The sequence below is a fragment of the Entelurus aequoreus genome, linkage group LG01, assembly GCF_033978785.1.
Source record: "Entelurus aequoreus isolate RoL-2023_Sb linkage group LG01, RoL_Eaeq_v1.1, whole genome shotgun sequence".
NCBI lineage: Eukaryota > Metazoa > Chordata > Actinopteri > Syngnathiformes > Syngnathidae > Entelurus > Entelurus aequoreus.
Window position 1 is genome coordinate 72320146 of NC_084731.1, and position 17178 is coordinate 72337323.

Consider the following 17178-nt stretch of genomic DNA (forward strand, 5'->3'; position numbering starts at 1 on the left):
CTCAAAGCTCCGGGTCGAACCAGGTTCTGGTGGATCATGGACTGCTCGCAGCCCGAATCCACCATCGCCCGGTATGTACCCCCTTGTAACCTTGTAACAGTATGTCTCACCCGGGCCGGGGGAGAACACTGAAGGGCCGGCCACCCGGATCACCCGCCTAACCTCCACCTGCAGAGGTCCCTGACGCTCGTGACCGGGCCGTCCACGCCTCCAGCACGCCTGTCCAGGCGTTTGAGGGGCCGTCTGCACGGGAGATGTTATGCAAGCAGCAGCCGGGACCTACATAAAAAGAGCAGAGGGAGAGTCACATGGGTCATGCTTCGGGATCTGCAATACTCCCTCCTCCCGTTGTGCGCTCGGTCCGCGCGGCATGGGCACCGGCTGCACCTCGCGGTGAACTGCCAGATGGTCCTCGGCGATGGTCACCGCTGCTGCCAGGTCCTGGGGCCGGTGGTACCGGACCCAGTTTGCCGTCCGCGCTGGGATCGCCGTCAGGAACTGCTCCAAGAGGATCTGCTCCATCAGCTGGCCGCCTTCCTCCCTCGGCTGCAGCCAGCGCGTCGCCGCCTCTCGGAGTCACTGACCCAGCGTGAACTGGAGGAGGACCCCCGTTCACGCTGCGGTCAGTCGCCTCGAGACCGGCGCCAGCGACGCGGTGGCACTCAGCAGGTCCGAGGCGAGCCGGAAGGCCGCCGCAGGCTGAGCGCCGCTCTCTGTGCCTCCCCTGTCAGCAGTGGCAGCAATCTCACTCCCCACTCTTCTTTTGGCCACGCGCATGTCTCTGATGTGGCCACAAAAATATCCAAGAAAGCATGGGGGTCTTCCTTCTCCACCATGCCCTGCATGGCGACGGCCGCTGATGTTGGCCGTGCCGTTCCCACCCGGTCCGCCAGCGCCTGCAGGATTTGGCCCTGCTGGGTCATTTGTAGGCGGACCGCTTCCAGCTGTTGGTGGCTGGCCGCTGTTACCGCCGCGAGCACGCTCGCAAGAGCCGTCAGTGGGTCGGCCTCTCCTGCCTCAAGTGGTCCGGCCATGTTGGGCGCCAAATTGTGGAGGTTGCCCTCCAGTGGATTCCTCGGACCACCAAACACCGCCACACGAGCCCGGATCAGGGTTACAACACGGTTTTATTTTCTTAATGAAGTCTCTCATGTGCTTTTCAGCAATTGTCTTTTTGTTGCTGTCTCTCTCACGCTCTCGCGCCACCAACTCTCTCCTCCCGGCTGCCGCCTTTTAACAGATCGACAGGTGATTAAATAACCAGGCCCAGGTAGGCCATCTACGCATCTGTCACTGCTCTCGAAGCCGGTCCTGGCACACCCCGCTTCGCTGCTGGTCCGCAGGCCACGCCCCCCTCCACAGTTGTATAATGTCCTCCATGTTTGTTGTTTATCTTGTATCATGTCCTTCATGTTTGTTATTTATCTTGTATCATGTCCTCCATGTTTGTTGTATAGTTGTATCATGTCCTCCATGTTTGTTGTTTGCGTTCTATCATGTCCTCCATGTTTGTTGTCCATGTTGTATCATGTCCTCCATGTTTGTTGTCCATGTTGTATCATGTCCTCCATGTTTGTTGTATATCTTGTATCATGTCCTCCATGTTTGTTGTTTATCTTGTGTCATGTCATACCAAAGACTATAAAAATGGGACCCATAACCTCCCTGCTTGGCACTCAGCAACAAAGGGTTGGAGTTGGGGGTTAAATCACCAAAATTATTCCCGGGCGCGGCGCTGCTGCTGCCCACTGCTCCCCAAGGGGATGGGACAAATGCAGAGGACACATTTCACCACATCTAGTGTGTGTGTGACAATCATTGGTACTTTAATCTTTAATCTTTAATGTCGTCCATGTTTGTTGTTTATCTTGAATCATGTCCTCCTCCATGTTTGTTGTTTATCTTGTATCATGTTTGTTGTTTATCTTGTATTATGTCCTCCATGTTTGTTGTTTATCTTGTATTATGTCCTCCATGTTTGTTGTTTATCTTGTGTCATGTCCTCCATGTTTGTTGTTTATCTTGTGTCATGTCCTCCATGTTTGTTGTTTATCTTGAATCATGTCCTCCATGTTTGTTGTTTATCTTGTATCATGTCCTCCATGTTTGTTGTTTATCTTGTATCATGTCCTCCATGTTTGTTGTTTATCTTGTGTCATGTTTGTTGTTTATCTTGTATCATGTTTGTTGTTTATCTTGTATCATGTTTGTTGTTTATCTTGTATTATGTCCTCCATGTTTGTTGTCTATCCTGCATCATGTTTTTTGTTTATCTTGTATCATGTTTGTTGTTTATCTTGTATCATGTTTGATTATCTTGTATCATTTTTGTTGTTTATTTTGTATCATGTTTGTTGTTTATCTTGTATCATGTCCTCCATGTTTGTTGTTTATCTTGTGTCATGTCCTCCATGTTTGTTGTATAGTTGTATCATGTCCTCCATGTTTGTTGTTTATCTTGTATCATGTCCTCCAAGTTTGTTGTTTACGTTGTATCATGTCCTCCATGTTTGTTGTCCATGTTGTATCATGTCCTCCATGTTTGTTGTTTATCTTGTATCATGTCCTCCATGTTTGTTGTTTACGTTGTATCATGTCCTCCATGTTTGTTGTTTATCTTGAATCATGTCCTCCATGTTTTTTGTTTATCTTGTATAATGTCCTCCCTGTTTGTTGTTTATCTTGTGTCATTATCTCCATGTTTGTTGTTTATCTTGAAGCATGCACTCCATGTTTGTTGTTTATCTTGTATCATGTCCTCCATGTTTGTTGTTTATCTTGAATCATGCCCTCCATGTTTGTTGTTTATCTTGTATCATGTCTTCCATGTTTGTTGTTTATCTTGTGTCATGTCCTCCATGTTTATTGTTTATCTTGTATCATGTCCTCCATGTTTGTTGTTTATCTTGTATCATGTCCTCCATGTTTGTTGTTTATCTTGTATAATGTCCACCATATTTGTTGTTTATCTTGTGTCATGTTCTCCATGTTTGTTGTTTATCTTGAATCATGCCCTCCATGTTTGTTGTTTATGTTGTATCATGCCCTCCATGTTTGTTGTTTATCTTGTATCATGTTTGTTGTTTATCTTGTATTATGTCCTCCATGTTTGTTGTTTATCTTGTATTATGTCCTCCATGTTTGTTGTTTATCTTGTGTCATGTCCTCCATGTTTGTTGTTTATCTTGTGTCATGTCCTCCATGTTTGTTGTTTATCTTGAATCATGTCCTCCATGTTTGTTGTTTATCTTGTATCATGTCCTCCATGTTTGTTGTTTATCTTGTATTATGTCCTCCATGTTTGTTGTTTATCTTGTGTCATGTCCTCCATGTTTGTTGTTTATCTTGTGTCATGTCCTCCATGTTTGTTGTTTATCTTGAATCATGTCCTCCATGTTTGTTGTTTATCTTGTATCATGTCCTCCATGTTTGTTGTCTATCTTGTATCATGTTTTTTGTTCATCTTGTATCATGTTTGTTGTTCATCTTGTATCATGTTTGATTATCTTGTTTCATGTTTGTTCTTTATCTTGTATCATGTTTGTTGTTTATCTTGTATCATGTCCTCCATTTTTGTTGTTTATCTTGTGTCAAGTCCTCCATGTTTGTTGTATAGTTGTATCATGTCCTCCATGTTTGTTGTTTATCTTGTATCATGTCCTCTATGTTTGTTGTTTACGTTGTATCATGTCCTCCATGTTTGTTGTCCATGTTGTATCATGTCCTCCATGTTTGTTGTTTATCTTGTATCATGTCCTCCATGTTTGTTGTTTACGTTGTATCATGTCCTCCATGTTTGTTGTTTATCTTGAATCATGTCCTCCATGTTTGTTGTTTATCTTGTATAATGTCCTCCATGTTTGTTGTTTATCTTGTGTCATGTTCTCCATGTTTGTTGTTTATCTTGAATCATGCCCTCCATATTTGTTGTTTATCTTGTATCATGTCCTCCATGTTTGTTGTTTATCTTGAATCATGCCCTCCATGTTTGTTGTTTATCTTGTATCATGTCTTCCATGTTTGTTGTTTATCTTGTGTCATGTCCTCCATGTTTATTGTTTATCTTGTATCATGTCCTCCATGTTTGTTGTTTATCTTGTATCATGTCCTCCATGTTTGTTGTTTATCTTGTATAATGTCCTCCATATTTGTTGTTTATCTTGTGTCATGTTCTCCATGTTTGTTGTTTATCTTGAATCATGCCCTCCATGTTTGTTGTTTATCTTGTATCATGTCCTCCTTGTTTGTTGTTGATCTTGTATCATGTTTGTTGTTTATCTTGTATTATGTCCTCCATGTTTGTTGTTTATCTTGTATTATGTCCTCCATGTTTGTTGTTTATCTTGTGTCATGTCCTCCATGTTTGTTGTTTATCTTGTGTCATGTCCTCCATGTTTGTTGTTTATCTTGAATCATGTCCTCCATGTTTGTTGTTTATCTTGTATCATGTCCTCCATGTTTGTTGTTTATCTTGTATTATGTCCTCCATGTTTGTGGTTTATCTTGTGTCATGTCCTCCATGTTTGTTGTTTATCTTGTGTCATGTGCTCCATGTTTGTTGTTTATCTTGTATCATGTCCTCCATGTTTGTTGTTTATCTTGTATCATGTCCTCCATGTTTGTTGTTTATCTTGTATCATGTCCTCCATGTTTGTTGTTTATCTTGTGTCATGTTTGTTGTTTATCTTGTGTCAAGTTTGTTGTTTATCTTGTATCATGTTTGTTGTTTATCTTGTATTATGTTTTTTGTTTATCTTGTATCATGTTTGTTGTTTATCTTGTATCATGTTTGATTATCTTGTATCATGTTTGTTGTTTATCTTGTATCATGTTTGTTGTTTATCTTGTATCATGTCCTCCATGTTTGTTGTTTATCTTGTGTCATGTCCTCCATGTTTGTTGTATAGTTGTATCATGTCCTCCATGTTTGTTGTTTATCTTGTATCATGTCCTCCATGTTTGTTGTTTACGTTGTATCATGTCCTCCATGTTTGTTGTCCATGTTGTATCATGTCCTCCAAGTTTGTTGTTTATCTTGTATCATGTCCTCCATGTTTGTTGTTTACGTTGTATCATGTCCTCCATGTTTGTTGTTTATCTTGAATCATGTCCTCCATGTTTGTTGTTTATCTTGTATAATGTCCTCCATGTTTGTTGTTTATCTTGTGTCATGTCCTCCATGTTTGTTGTTCATCTTGAATCATGCCCTCCATGTTTGTTGTTTATCTTGTATCATGTCCTCCATGTGTGTTGTTTATCTTGTGTCATGTCCTCCATGTTTATTGTTTATCTTGTATCATGTCCTCCATGTTTGTTGTTTATCTTGTATCATGTCCTCCATGTTTGTTGTTTATCTTGTATAATGTTCTCCATGTTTGTTGTTTATCTTGAATCATGCCCTCCATGTTTGTTGTTTATCTTGTATCATGTCTTCCATGTTTGTTGTTTATCTTGAATCATGCCCTCCATGTTTGTTGTTTATCTTGTATCATGTCCTCCATGTTTGTTGTTTATCTTGTGTCATGTCCTCCATGTTTATTGTTCATCTTGTATCATGTCCTCCATGTTTGTTGTTTATCTTGTATCATGTCCTCCATGTTTGTTGTTTATCTTGTGTCATGTCCTCCATGTTTGTTGTTTATCTTGAATCATGTCCTCCATGTTTGTTGTTTATCTTGTATCATGTCCTCCATGTTTGTTGTTTATCTTGTATCATGTCCTCCATGTTTGTTGTTTATCTTGTATCATGTCCTCCATGTTTGTTTGTAGTAGAATTTCTGACCTTTGACCTATATTGCATGTCTAATAAGAATGTACACTCATTTAATTTCTCTTCTATTCTGTGCCAGTGGGACAAAAGTGAATATTAAGTCGTGCCAACCTGTCTACAGAATGTGTTGACTGTCTAAAGGATTCGAGTTGTTGTGGAACAGATAGGGAAAACAAAAAGACATTGATGCACTAGATAAAAAACAATGACGCACAAGAGACGTATAAAAAATGGCAGAAGACCGGAACTCGACAGTGATTTTGGCTTGGGTGTGTCTTGTTTACTCCGGAGTAACATGTGGTCTGTCTGCACGGCCAACTTAATTCAACCTGCACTTCTGATAATGGGTAAATACATTTGTTGTACTAAACTACTTTTGTTGCCTGCTTAAGCTTCGGACAATCCACTACACAAATTGGTGTCACGAACTAGGATGGTCCAGAACTCTGCAAGTCAACATCCGCTCCCGGCTTCTCTCTCAGGCAGACAACGCTTGCACGCGCGCATCTAATACAAGGTAAGCTATTTTGCTTATTGTGTAAAAGTTATCTGTCTGAAGGGAAACGGGATCGGTAAGACGAAAACTGCATTTTTTTTCATAAAAGATAGGTTTAGTCAGGTTCTCCAAAAACAACCTGGAATGGGGTAAATTATGGTTGGATTGAGTTGTTTTATATGTGATTATTTGTCTGTGTGTTTGTTGAAAACTTGTGATTTCTTGTTTTTAACATAAGGGGATTGTTGATAGAATTTTGGTGGTTTGGAGTGTTTTTGAAGCGTAGACTATGTGAGACGAAAAATTTCTTTTAACCTCTTCATCCTCTGTCGTTGCTGGCAGAGGATGCTTCTTTCTGCAAGTGCATCAGAATTAGCCAGAGTTGGATACAGCTAAACTTAAGGCAGGGTTTGCTAACTGGTGTGACATTTGGCCCATACAAATTTATGAAGTCTATGAATGTGCGACATATCTCTCTATGTGGAAACTGCAGCGGTGGAAAAGCCCCATTTTGGGTGACCGTTTGGTGACTCCGGTAAAGGAGATCAACTGAGCTGTATTTGTCACGACGTTCTGTTTAATTGGCTGCAGTATAGATGGATAGAGATCGCGCTCCAAATGGTAGAGCTTTGGTGGAGCTTTGGTGAAGCTTTGGTGAAACTGTATGGAACTGACCAAAACATGATGACTGTAGAGCATTGGGTGATTATCAGTGACTCTATGGTGCTTTTATGCTGTTGCCGTGTATTGGTCAGGGAGTAAAACCAGGGGCTGCTCCGCTGAAACGGGGTAATCGCCGTTGCATGAGTAATGAAGGGACCTGTGTTTGTTAATGAGACGGCCGATTCCACAAAAGCACGCGTGCATTAGTTGTTTATATTTGTCCGGACAATGGGGTGGTATTGTAATTTAACAATGTGTGTGTATAATGATGAATGCTGAAATGTGTGTGTATTGAGTGAGTCAGTTTATGTTGGTACATTTAGATATATGCGTAATTTAATAACTATTGTGTAGCACCTGGTTTCTTATCTGGTTTAATTCCCCCCTTCCTCCCCCCCCCCCCCCCTCTCGCAACACCTCCCTTCACGCTTTTTCTCACAGCCCCGCTATCTGTAAAAGTTGGGAAATTGTCTAAAATGTGTGTGCGTGTGAGAAAGTAGACAAAGTTTATGTACAGAAAACATATGAGTGAATGATCTATCCATTTAATTATCTTATTCCGCTCTCGGAGGTTGGATCGCGGGGGCAGCAGCCTAAGCAGGGAAGTCCAGAATACCCTCCTTAAACTTGATTATTTGTCCATCTAAGAGTGAATGATAAATGTAGTTCTTATTATTAAGGTTCTGATATGATACAGCTGTGCTTCTGGATGAGAAAAATAGTTGTCTATTGCATTTACTTTTAACTGTGCTGGTGATTGTAACTGTGTGACACTGTGGTTTTAAAAAAAAAAAAAGGAGGCCCTGCTGGAAGACATTTTAAGATAAGGGATGTGTGCGTGTGACGAGGCTGTGTGAGTGACAGCTGCGTGAGGCGTGGGCCGAAGAGGTGTGACACTGTTAGCATAGCATTGAGCTAGGATAGCATTGAGCTAGGTTAGCATTGAGCTAGGTTAGCATTGAGCTAGGTTAGCATTGAGTTAGCATAGCATTGGATTAGTTTAGCATTGAGCTAGGTTTAAAGAATAAATAAATAAATAAATAAATAAATAAATAAATAAAAAACTATATATATATATATATATATATATATATATATATATATATATATATATATATATATATATATATATATATATATATATATATATATATATATATATATATATATATATATATAGTGGACAGCTGTACTCAATCTGAAGAGAAGGCTGACAGGTTGGTTTTGATAATAGGAAAAATAAAATATACTGTATATGAATAAATAAACATTTAAATATCAATACATACATTTGGACTGGGACATTGAAGCATTGTTAAATTCATTAGTCATTAATTATGTGTATAATATACTGTATTGAGCAGCCTTGCTGCTTATCTGATCCATCCAGTTCCTGGGTGGAAGTTGAGACAAACACACACACGCACGCACATCATAGAGTAGGACACACTGTAACTTTGAATTAATAGTTATACAACAAATAAATTAATAATATTGAATTTAAATTTGATACAGATAAATTGATTATACATTGACATTTTAATTTTTTTTAGGAATAAACACACAATAAAATAAAAGTTACATTTATATTCTAATACATCTAAGGGCATCTGTGCAAACTGTGAAACATAGAGTCTGAAGAAGTACAGATAAGCGTCGCCAACACTCAGCGCCATTGTCAAAACAAAACGTAGAGAAGCGTTAAACAAATTCTAATCAGAAGGAAGACAGACCAAAATATGAGAACTTAAGTAAACAAACAGCAAGTAAACCAGAAATAATAATGTAAATAAATAACAAAGAAAGCAAATTTCTATGTGACATTGGTGCATGTAGAATTACATGTAGAGAATAAAACTAAATGGAAATAACTGTCTGCAAGATGAGCATGACGTCATGAATTGTGCTCGGGTTAGTAATAGATAGATAGATAGACAGATAAAACGTTATTGATTCCTTCAGGAGAGTTCCCTCAGGAAGAAGAAGTAAAAAGTAAACAGTAACTAATAAGGGTATAAATGGAAACAAAATAGAAAAATATTACAAGGAGAATAAAAATAGAACAGTAAAATAAGAGAAACTAGGCATTAACGACCATGATATAAAAAAGTATTGCACTGTTATTGTTTTGCATTCCCTGTCATCCTAGCCCCCCCAAAGAGGAGTTGTACAGTCTAATGATGTATGAGACAAAGGATTTTTTATAGGCTAAACCAGTAGTTCTCAAAGGAGGATATGGTGTTTCCGCCCGGACAAAAAAGGGGGGTACTTGAAGGTATGCCAAGGGGTACCTGAGATTTTAAATATTTTAAAATAGCGACAATTCAAAATCCTTTATAAATATAATTATAGAAGAATAATTCTTCAACAAAATAAATATTTAGAATCAAGTTCACGAGCCCAGATGGATCTCTATTACAATATACAAAGAAGGTTGATGATTGATTATATGTATAGAAATCTTTATTATAATTTAATCACTTGTTTAATTTTTAAAACGTTTTAGTTATTCTTATTTTTTTTGTTTGTCCAAATAAGTCAAGTAAGACCACAACAAATGAGCAATATGGTGCACTGTTATAAAATTTAATAAATCAGAAAATGATGACATTATGCTGTATTTTATTTCTTTATTTTACTGGAAAAAAAAAAGGTTGAAAACCACTGCCCTAAATCATATCTAAAGCTAAAATTATTTTATAAGACTGATTATTTTGGATTATTTTGTTTGTATTGTGAGAGAAGGAGAGAAAGTGAGAGAGAGAGGAAGAGAGAGCAGGTGAAAAAACAGAATGAGGGTGAAGAGGAGGGTTTGAGTAAATATGGGAAAAGGATGTTTATAACCTTATGTTATGTGAATGGTTTCTAGGAGAACAGAAAATAGAAACATTGGGTGAAGTGTAAGGAAGAGATGGATACAGGATGTTGTTTGTAAAGGAAAACGAAAGTGAAGAAAAGATGAGAAAGTGACAAATGAAGGTATTCGTAAATGGTATGCTGTTGATTGTGGTTAGCTGCAAGTTTGTTTATTTGTTTGTTTAGTTGTTTGAGTGAAATAGGAAGAAATCAATAGGAATAATTACATGCAAAATGGAATAAAACTATGAGTGCGATAGATAATGAATGAATAAATGAAATAGGTTTATTTTGGTCATATAATCAACCATCAACCAACTTGTGTGAGCAGTTTAACAGTAAATTAGACATATTAACAATCATACACATTTACACACAGAAAAGAAAAGAAAATAGAATGACCGAAAAAAGAATAGGCGGAAGCCAAAGCTTATATTGGCCTATGATATACAATTACTGAACATTAAATTACCTGGAACATCAACGTTAAAAGATGAAAGTAATTGTTACTATATTTTATAATGTTCAAAAAACTTTACTTTTCAAGGGTCTCCAAAACCATAACAAAAAACTACATGTGTTCAGCTCATCACTGAGGATGGTACATCATTTAACTCCTAAAACTGAAATACATTTGTGTTTTTATTTTATTTTACTTGACCTATTTCAAAAATCAATATCTCCCGTAAATGATAGTTTTCTCCTCATAATGTAAACAAGCTAAGAATACAAACTGGAAGGCTGTTGTTCTTTACTCGGAAACATAATTGCCATTGTTTTAAAATTAAATTATCTGAACATTTAACACATTATGACTTGTAAAAAATAGATTGGTATGATCATAACAATAATGCTTTGTGTAATATTGAAATGAGCCTTTTAAGTTTAAGTATTGGGTCTATATTTCTTCTATAAACATTTCCCCAAACTTCAAAACAATATTACATATGGAAAAATAAATGAATAATACAACATGTGCAGACATTTCTTATTCAGCATGTGTTTTACTTTATACCGAATAGCAATGGATTTGGATATTTTTCTTTAATATGTTCAATATGTGGCTTCCAACATATTTATGATCAATTATTATTCTCAAGAAGTTAGTTCATATACTCTGTCAAGTTACTCCTTCTGGTAAAGATTTAGTCTTATTAATTTCTACATATTGAGATCTATTACTTAAAATAACTACTTAACCACTGTTGTGAAACACTTTCTAATTTATGGGAGTATTGGGATAGGATTGAGGAAGATGTCTGCTGTGGTGGTGGTTAGTTTGGAAATGAATTTAATAAAAGTAAGTTTAAGTCAGGTAACTTTAAAGTGCAGTCTGACATTTTAGTTTGGAGTAATTTATATTTTTATTTAGACATTGCAGTACACCATACTTCTGGATGTTGAGCTAGAAGAGGATAATGGCATGACAGAATAAAGATAGAGTTAAAGTTGGGGTGCCGGTGATTGTCACACACACACTGGGTATGGTGGAATTTGTCCTCTGCATTTGGCCCATCCCCGTGATCGCCCCTGGGAGGTGGGGGGAGCAGTGGGCAGCAGCGGTGCCGCGCCCGGGAATCATTTTTGGTGATTTGGCTCCAAATTTTTTTATAGTCATTGGTATGACTCTGCCGGGGTTTTGAACTTGCGACCTGCCGATCTCAGGGCGGACACTCTAACCACTAGGCCACTGAGATGAAGGAGGCAAACCAAATCTCAACAGCTTTCAGTTAGCTACAGTTTTTGAGAGTATAATGCGAATAACTATAACTTTACAACTGTTTGCTGTGAATAGTGTTGAATAATAATTACAAATAACAGCCTACATTAATAATTAGAATAAGAGCCGATATGTAAAGTGTTAAAAAGAGGAGAAGTGTGATTAGGCCTGGCGCTTAGAGCATGGGCTTGTGTGTTTGTTGTGACTAGGTTGGATAACCAGTCGGAGACAGGCAAGGCAAGGCGGGGCAGCTTTGTTTGTGTGGCGTTTTTCATGCAACAAAGTGAAATGAAAGAAAATAAAAGCAAAATTAAAATGCAGACAATAAAAATAAACACAGTGCGGACGTTAAAAGTTAAAAGATTAAAATATTTAGCTGAAAGATAAGGAGAAACGTGAATAAAAACATTCTTTTGTTTTGGAGAATATCACGCACAGCGGGAGGTCAGAGTGCAAGCATGACAGCTTGCTCGCGGCTACTGATAGACAAATGATAGTTTAAATTAACTTATAGATAATCTTTAAGTGAATTAAAAGGGTACTTAAATACACATGAAGTAGTACGTATAATCTTTGAATTAAGGTTATTGATTAGCAATTAATGGGATAGTTAAGACTGTAATTTTAAAACGTGATATGCAAAATTGAACTAACCGAGAGGATATGAAAACGATGGGTGTACATGTTTTGAGTTCCAAATTCTGGAGGAAAAAACCTCAACAAAACGTAAAACCATACAGACGGACTTGGGTGGTAGCCACGGTTGTGCTAGGTCAAGCGAGGGTGGAAAGGATATGCAGCAGGGGGACTGCCAATCTGAACAAGACAAGCTCCAAAGTTGTGGCCAGAACATGCTCACAAAAAATACAGGTGTGACAGCAGGACGAACAGCAGGATACAAACAGACCCCTGCTGGACATAAGTGTCAACGGACAATGTTCAACACAATCTTTGAAGCATTCCTTTGTGGTCAACCTGCACACACCTTGTAATGACCTGCTTACGAACTGTGCCCTGACAATTCAATACCGCACAGAAGGAACTTCCTGATGTTGCCTGACAGCACGACATCAGCTGACAACTACTGGGGACGCCTCCCAGGAACGAGTGGAAGACGGGGACTGCTCCAACTGTCCTAGCACTGGCCTACTGAGGTGCGTCCGTGTGTCCTGCCACCCAAACCGCCAAAGTGTATGATAACCAATTAGACGACTCATAATAGGAGCCTTTTGACTCTTATATATGGTGGGACTCAAGGTATGGCCGCTCATGTGAACTATCCTTACAACAATTAGAATGGTATAAGATGGACAACTAATGACCCACATTGTTCCTTTGCTCTCTGTCCTGCCTACGAAACCAAAAATTTAGGTCAAATGATAAAACAGGGCGTAGCTGGCGCTGATTAAACCGATACGCAAATACCACATTTTCAATTATTTCGGTTGTCTGTTAAAAACAAAGCTATTGGTTGCAATTTGGACATTCCTGCTGTAGGCTACAAAGAGCTAGCAGCTACACAACAGCTGAGCTAAAACAAAATTTAAGCATATCAAATAATTGTAGTTGCTTATTACATACACAAAGTCGCAGAGAGACAGAAGTCTGTAGAAAGTATTCAGTAACAAACGTGTCCGCATTATTAAACTTTCTACCACAGGAAACATACTGAACAAATACAGCAGTTACTGTCAGACTCTAATCCGGATTACCGTGTCTATCAGAGACATGGTTAAAACCCACAACAACTTTCGTTCTAATTAATGTCCCGGGGGACAAGATTACAGAAAATACAGATCGAGTGACAAAGGGGGGAGGAATTATGATTTATGAAAGGGAAAACATTAAAAGTAGATCAATTTGAGTATGTTGAAATTAAAATCACATTTTCCTCAGAAATGTATTTCAAGGTAATTGTAGTATACTGACCGACCACAGCTAAAGACATTTTTCTTGATTCATTTTCAGACATCCTCAAACAGCATAATATGAAAGAAGTAACGTCAAGGGGGACGTTAATCTGGACTGGTTAAATAAAACACGTAGAAAGAAACTTAAGGATATTATAAACGGCTTCTACAATGATACAAAGGATAAGCAGCCCTACTAGAATTACAATTGGATGATAAAAATCAAAGAGAACATCTGTAAATACACAAATACAAAACCAGAAAGAAGAGTGCTAAAATAAAAATACCATTGGATTCTAATAAAGACATGAGGACTCAGCTCTCATAAGAGCAATTATAACAGGTCTAAATACAGATCGTATGATTTAAAAGTTTGGAGGAACAAAGTTACAATGTTTATGCAGAAGTCTAAGGTTGACTTTCACTTAGAATTAATCAAAGCTGCAAAAGGGAACATTAGAAAGTTATGGAAAACCAGATACAAACTTACGGAAAGAGAGCAAACAAGAAACAACACTATAACATTAAATATCAATGGCGCTACTATCGCAGACAGTCTGGACATAAGTAATAATTTTAATGAACATTTCATCCAGTCTGTACAAACCCTGAATAAAAAGTCCCTCAAAATCAGTGCAAATAATTGTCATTTATTCAGGATGGACTAATTTTAGAATTAACAAATGACACAAAGTTAAACAAAATCTTCACTGCATTATCAGACTCACGATCTAGAGATATATATATGGGTTGGACACTATCTTCCTAAAACATATAAGGATTGTATTATTGCTCGTATAACAACGATTGATGAATAAATTAATAACGGAAAACACTTTCCCTACCACGTCGAGAAACTGCTACTATGATTAAATCCATAAAGCAGGAAATAAAGAAGACCAGAATATGTACAGACCAATTAGCCTTCTCCACGTTATAACAAAAGGAATAGAAAATTTGAAGTTAAAATGTGGCTTTGGAGCAATCAAGGCTGCTCACACGGTCACTAAGATGGGCATTATGTTGACACATCAACTTAATGTGTAGTATATTTATCCATGAGAGCATTTTTGTTGTAAATTGTGAGGTATGGCTGTTAAAATCTTGGTTGTTGTTACGAATGATGACAGATGTAAAAAGAGCATGTATTGTCTTTGTGTGATGATGTAAATAAGGTGTGGTTGTATTGTATGTTAAGTATGTGTCCATGAAGGGGCATTTGGTGACTTTTCTTAAAATTGATTACATGCTACAGTATGATTATTTTTGATTAATTATTGATTATTATGAATGTATATAAATTATGATTAATTAGTGTCATAATTTTATTGCTTGATTTTTGGATCCCTTTAATTTAGGTAGCCAGGGACTACAGATGGAAAGTAGCTATTTAGATATAATCTGGTACAGAACATATCTGTTTCTGAACTTAATGTTTCTGTGCATTGTCCCATCATAGATAGACTAAATTAAATACAACTATTTAGTGAATTATTGAGGCCACAATAATTCACTAGGTGTTGTAAAATATCAAAGTACTATTGCAAAAGCGAACAGTGACCTCAAACATGACCTGTCCTCCGCATCTGTTCTTGCTGCATATGACTATCAGCTGCCTTTTCTTTTTCTTGGATGTTTCTGAAACTACTAACACTACTACTACTACTATGACTATTACTACGACTAACACTGCCCCTGTAAGAGGGACAGAGGGGGGAGGTGAGTTTGGATTGGGTCAAGTTTGAGCGTGTTGAGGTTTTATTTAATCGATATGATCAATCCGGTACAAGGATAAAGGAACGTAATGATTTAGATTGACAATTGCAGTGGTTGGCGGAAGCAACCCCAACCTCAAAGGAGGGTGCCAATTCAGTAATTAAATGTTTTGTGAATTATCTAATATCCCGACATGGTTTCCCCAAAAAGATTAGGTCAAACAACGGCACCTAATTTAAGAAAACAGGTTAATCTTCTTCAGTCACAAGATCAGCACTTCTCAGGACCAGCAGCTTCCTAGGAAGGTGGAAAGACCATGAGACCAAAATGGTAAGTTTGCAAAATGTAGAATTTGTTTGCCAGTTCCTCTGTGCAGATTTGAGGATGAAAGCAGCCACTCCAGATTCCCTTGCACTCGCTAAGAGGGGCACGGTCAAAGCCAATCCAGGACCAACACCCGATACCTGACTGGAAGGAACCGAGAGGAGAGACAACACCTTGCCAGCGATGACGAGAACAACTAAGGTTGCCAGCCAATGTGTCCACCAGGACTCCAGCAGCTGTGGAAAGAAGTGTCGGGAGTGCCGAAGCGGCGAGGAGGCCTGGACCAAAGCCCCACACCCTATACTCTGCCCCCGCCTTCCCCAAAGCCCCCACAACTCCAACTTTTTCTCAGCTTTTCCCCAAAGCGGCCAGCGCACACATGCCATTGCACAGTCTGCCCAATGGACTGAACCACACCCCAAGAAGAGACAGAGACAGACTGTTTGAGTGGATCTCTTTCTTCACCAAGGCAGCCAAAAGCCCAACGAGGTGTCGGCAGGCCATCAGCCTGAGGCACCACCGAGCCATCTATACGAGCACTAATCGAACATGGACTCATACGAAATTCAGTTGTGTGTTCAAAATCAATTGATAATTAACAATATTGGTAACTACATTCATTGCAAATGCCGGGAAAAATATTTTTGCAAATGTCTTACAGTCATAAGTCTATATACATTCATCTATTTATGTTCAATGATGTTCATGATCAAAGTATTTGTTATTCCTTTACTAAATCAAAGGGTAGGCCACTAATTGTGTTCTGTGAGATGGTTTTACTGCAGGCTGGTAACAGCGATCGCTCTGAAGGAGGGTCATAGACGGAATTTTTGCCTTGTATAAAAACATTGAGGTTTTTGCCTCTATCTGTGGTAGAGATTTAACTTAGTGGTCTACATCAGAAATTGTTTTGGTCAATCCGGTATGTAGGCGGGTATGTAGTAGAATTTCTGACCTTTGACCTATATTGCATGTCTAATAAGAATGTACGCTCATTAAATTTCTCTTCTTTTCTGTGCCAGTGGGACAAAAGTGAATATTAAGTCGTGCCAACCTGTCTACAGAATGTGTTGACTGTCTAAAGGATTCGAGTTGTTATGGAACAGATAGGGAAAACAAAAAGACATTGACGCACTAGATAAAAAACAATGACGCACAAGAGACATATAAAAAATGGCAGAAGACCGGAACTCGACAGTGATTTTGGCTTGTGTGTGTCTTGTTTACTCCGGAGTAACATGTGGTCTGTCTGCACGGCCAACTTAATTCAACCTGCACTTCTGATAATGGGTAAATACATTTGTTGTACTAAACTACTTTTGTTGCCTGCTTAAGCTTCGGACAATCCACTACAGTTGTTTATCTTGTATCATGTTTGTTTATCTTGTATCATGTTTGTTGTTTATCTTGTATCATGTTTGTTGTTTATCTTCTGTCATGTCCTCCATGTTGAAGGATTGCAGTATGACAATATTTATAGAATTATAAGTTGTTTACTGTTTGCATGTGTCAGTTGTCATTTTGACACTTCTGGTTATTTCTTGACATGCCCACTTTGTGCCATGGCTCCTCCCCTCCTTCTTCTTGTTGTCCCTTTGTGGCCACAAAATGGAGAAATGACAAAAGCTGTAAGCAGCATGCATGTCACGCCTTGGAGGTGGGGGGTGGGGGTGGGGGGGTGGGGGGGTAGTTGGGGGGTGTGGGTACGGGGGGCACCCCGACT

General features: G+C 38.5%; 1 protein-coding gene across 1 annotated transcript in view; it reads left to right on the forward strand.

Moving 5' to 3' along the window:
* The first annotated feature begins 405 nt into the window (after positions 1-405).
* actr5 (actin related protein 5) overlaps positions 406-17178 on the forward strand; it is a 34758-nt gene continuing 17985 nt past the window's right edge. The window contains exons 1-2 of the mRNA XM_062044480.1: positions 406-861; positions 930-1055. Coding sequence (XP_061900464.1) covers positions 406-861; positions 930-1055 — 582 coding nt within the window. The remainder of the gene's footprint in view (positions 862-929; positions 1056-17178) is intronic.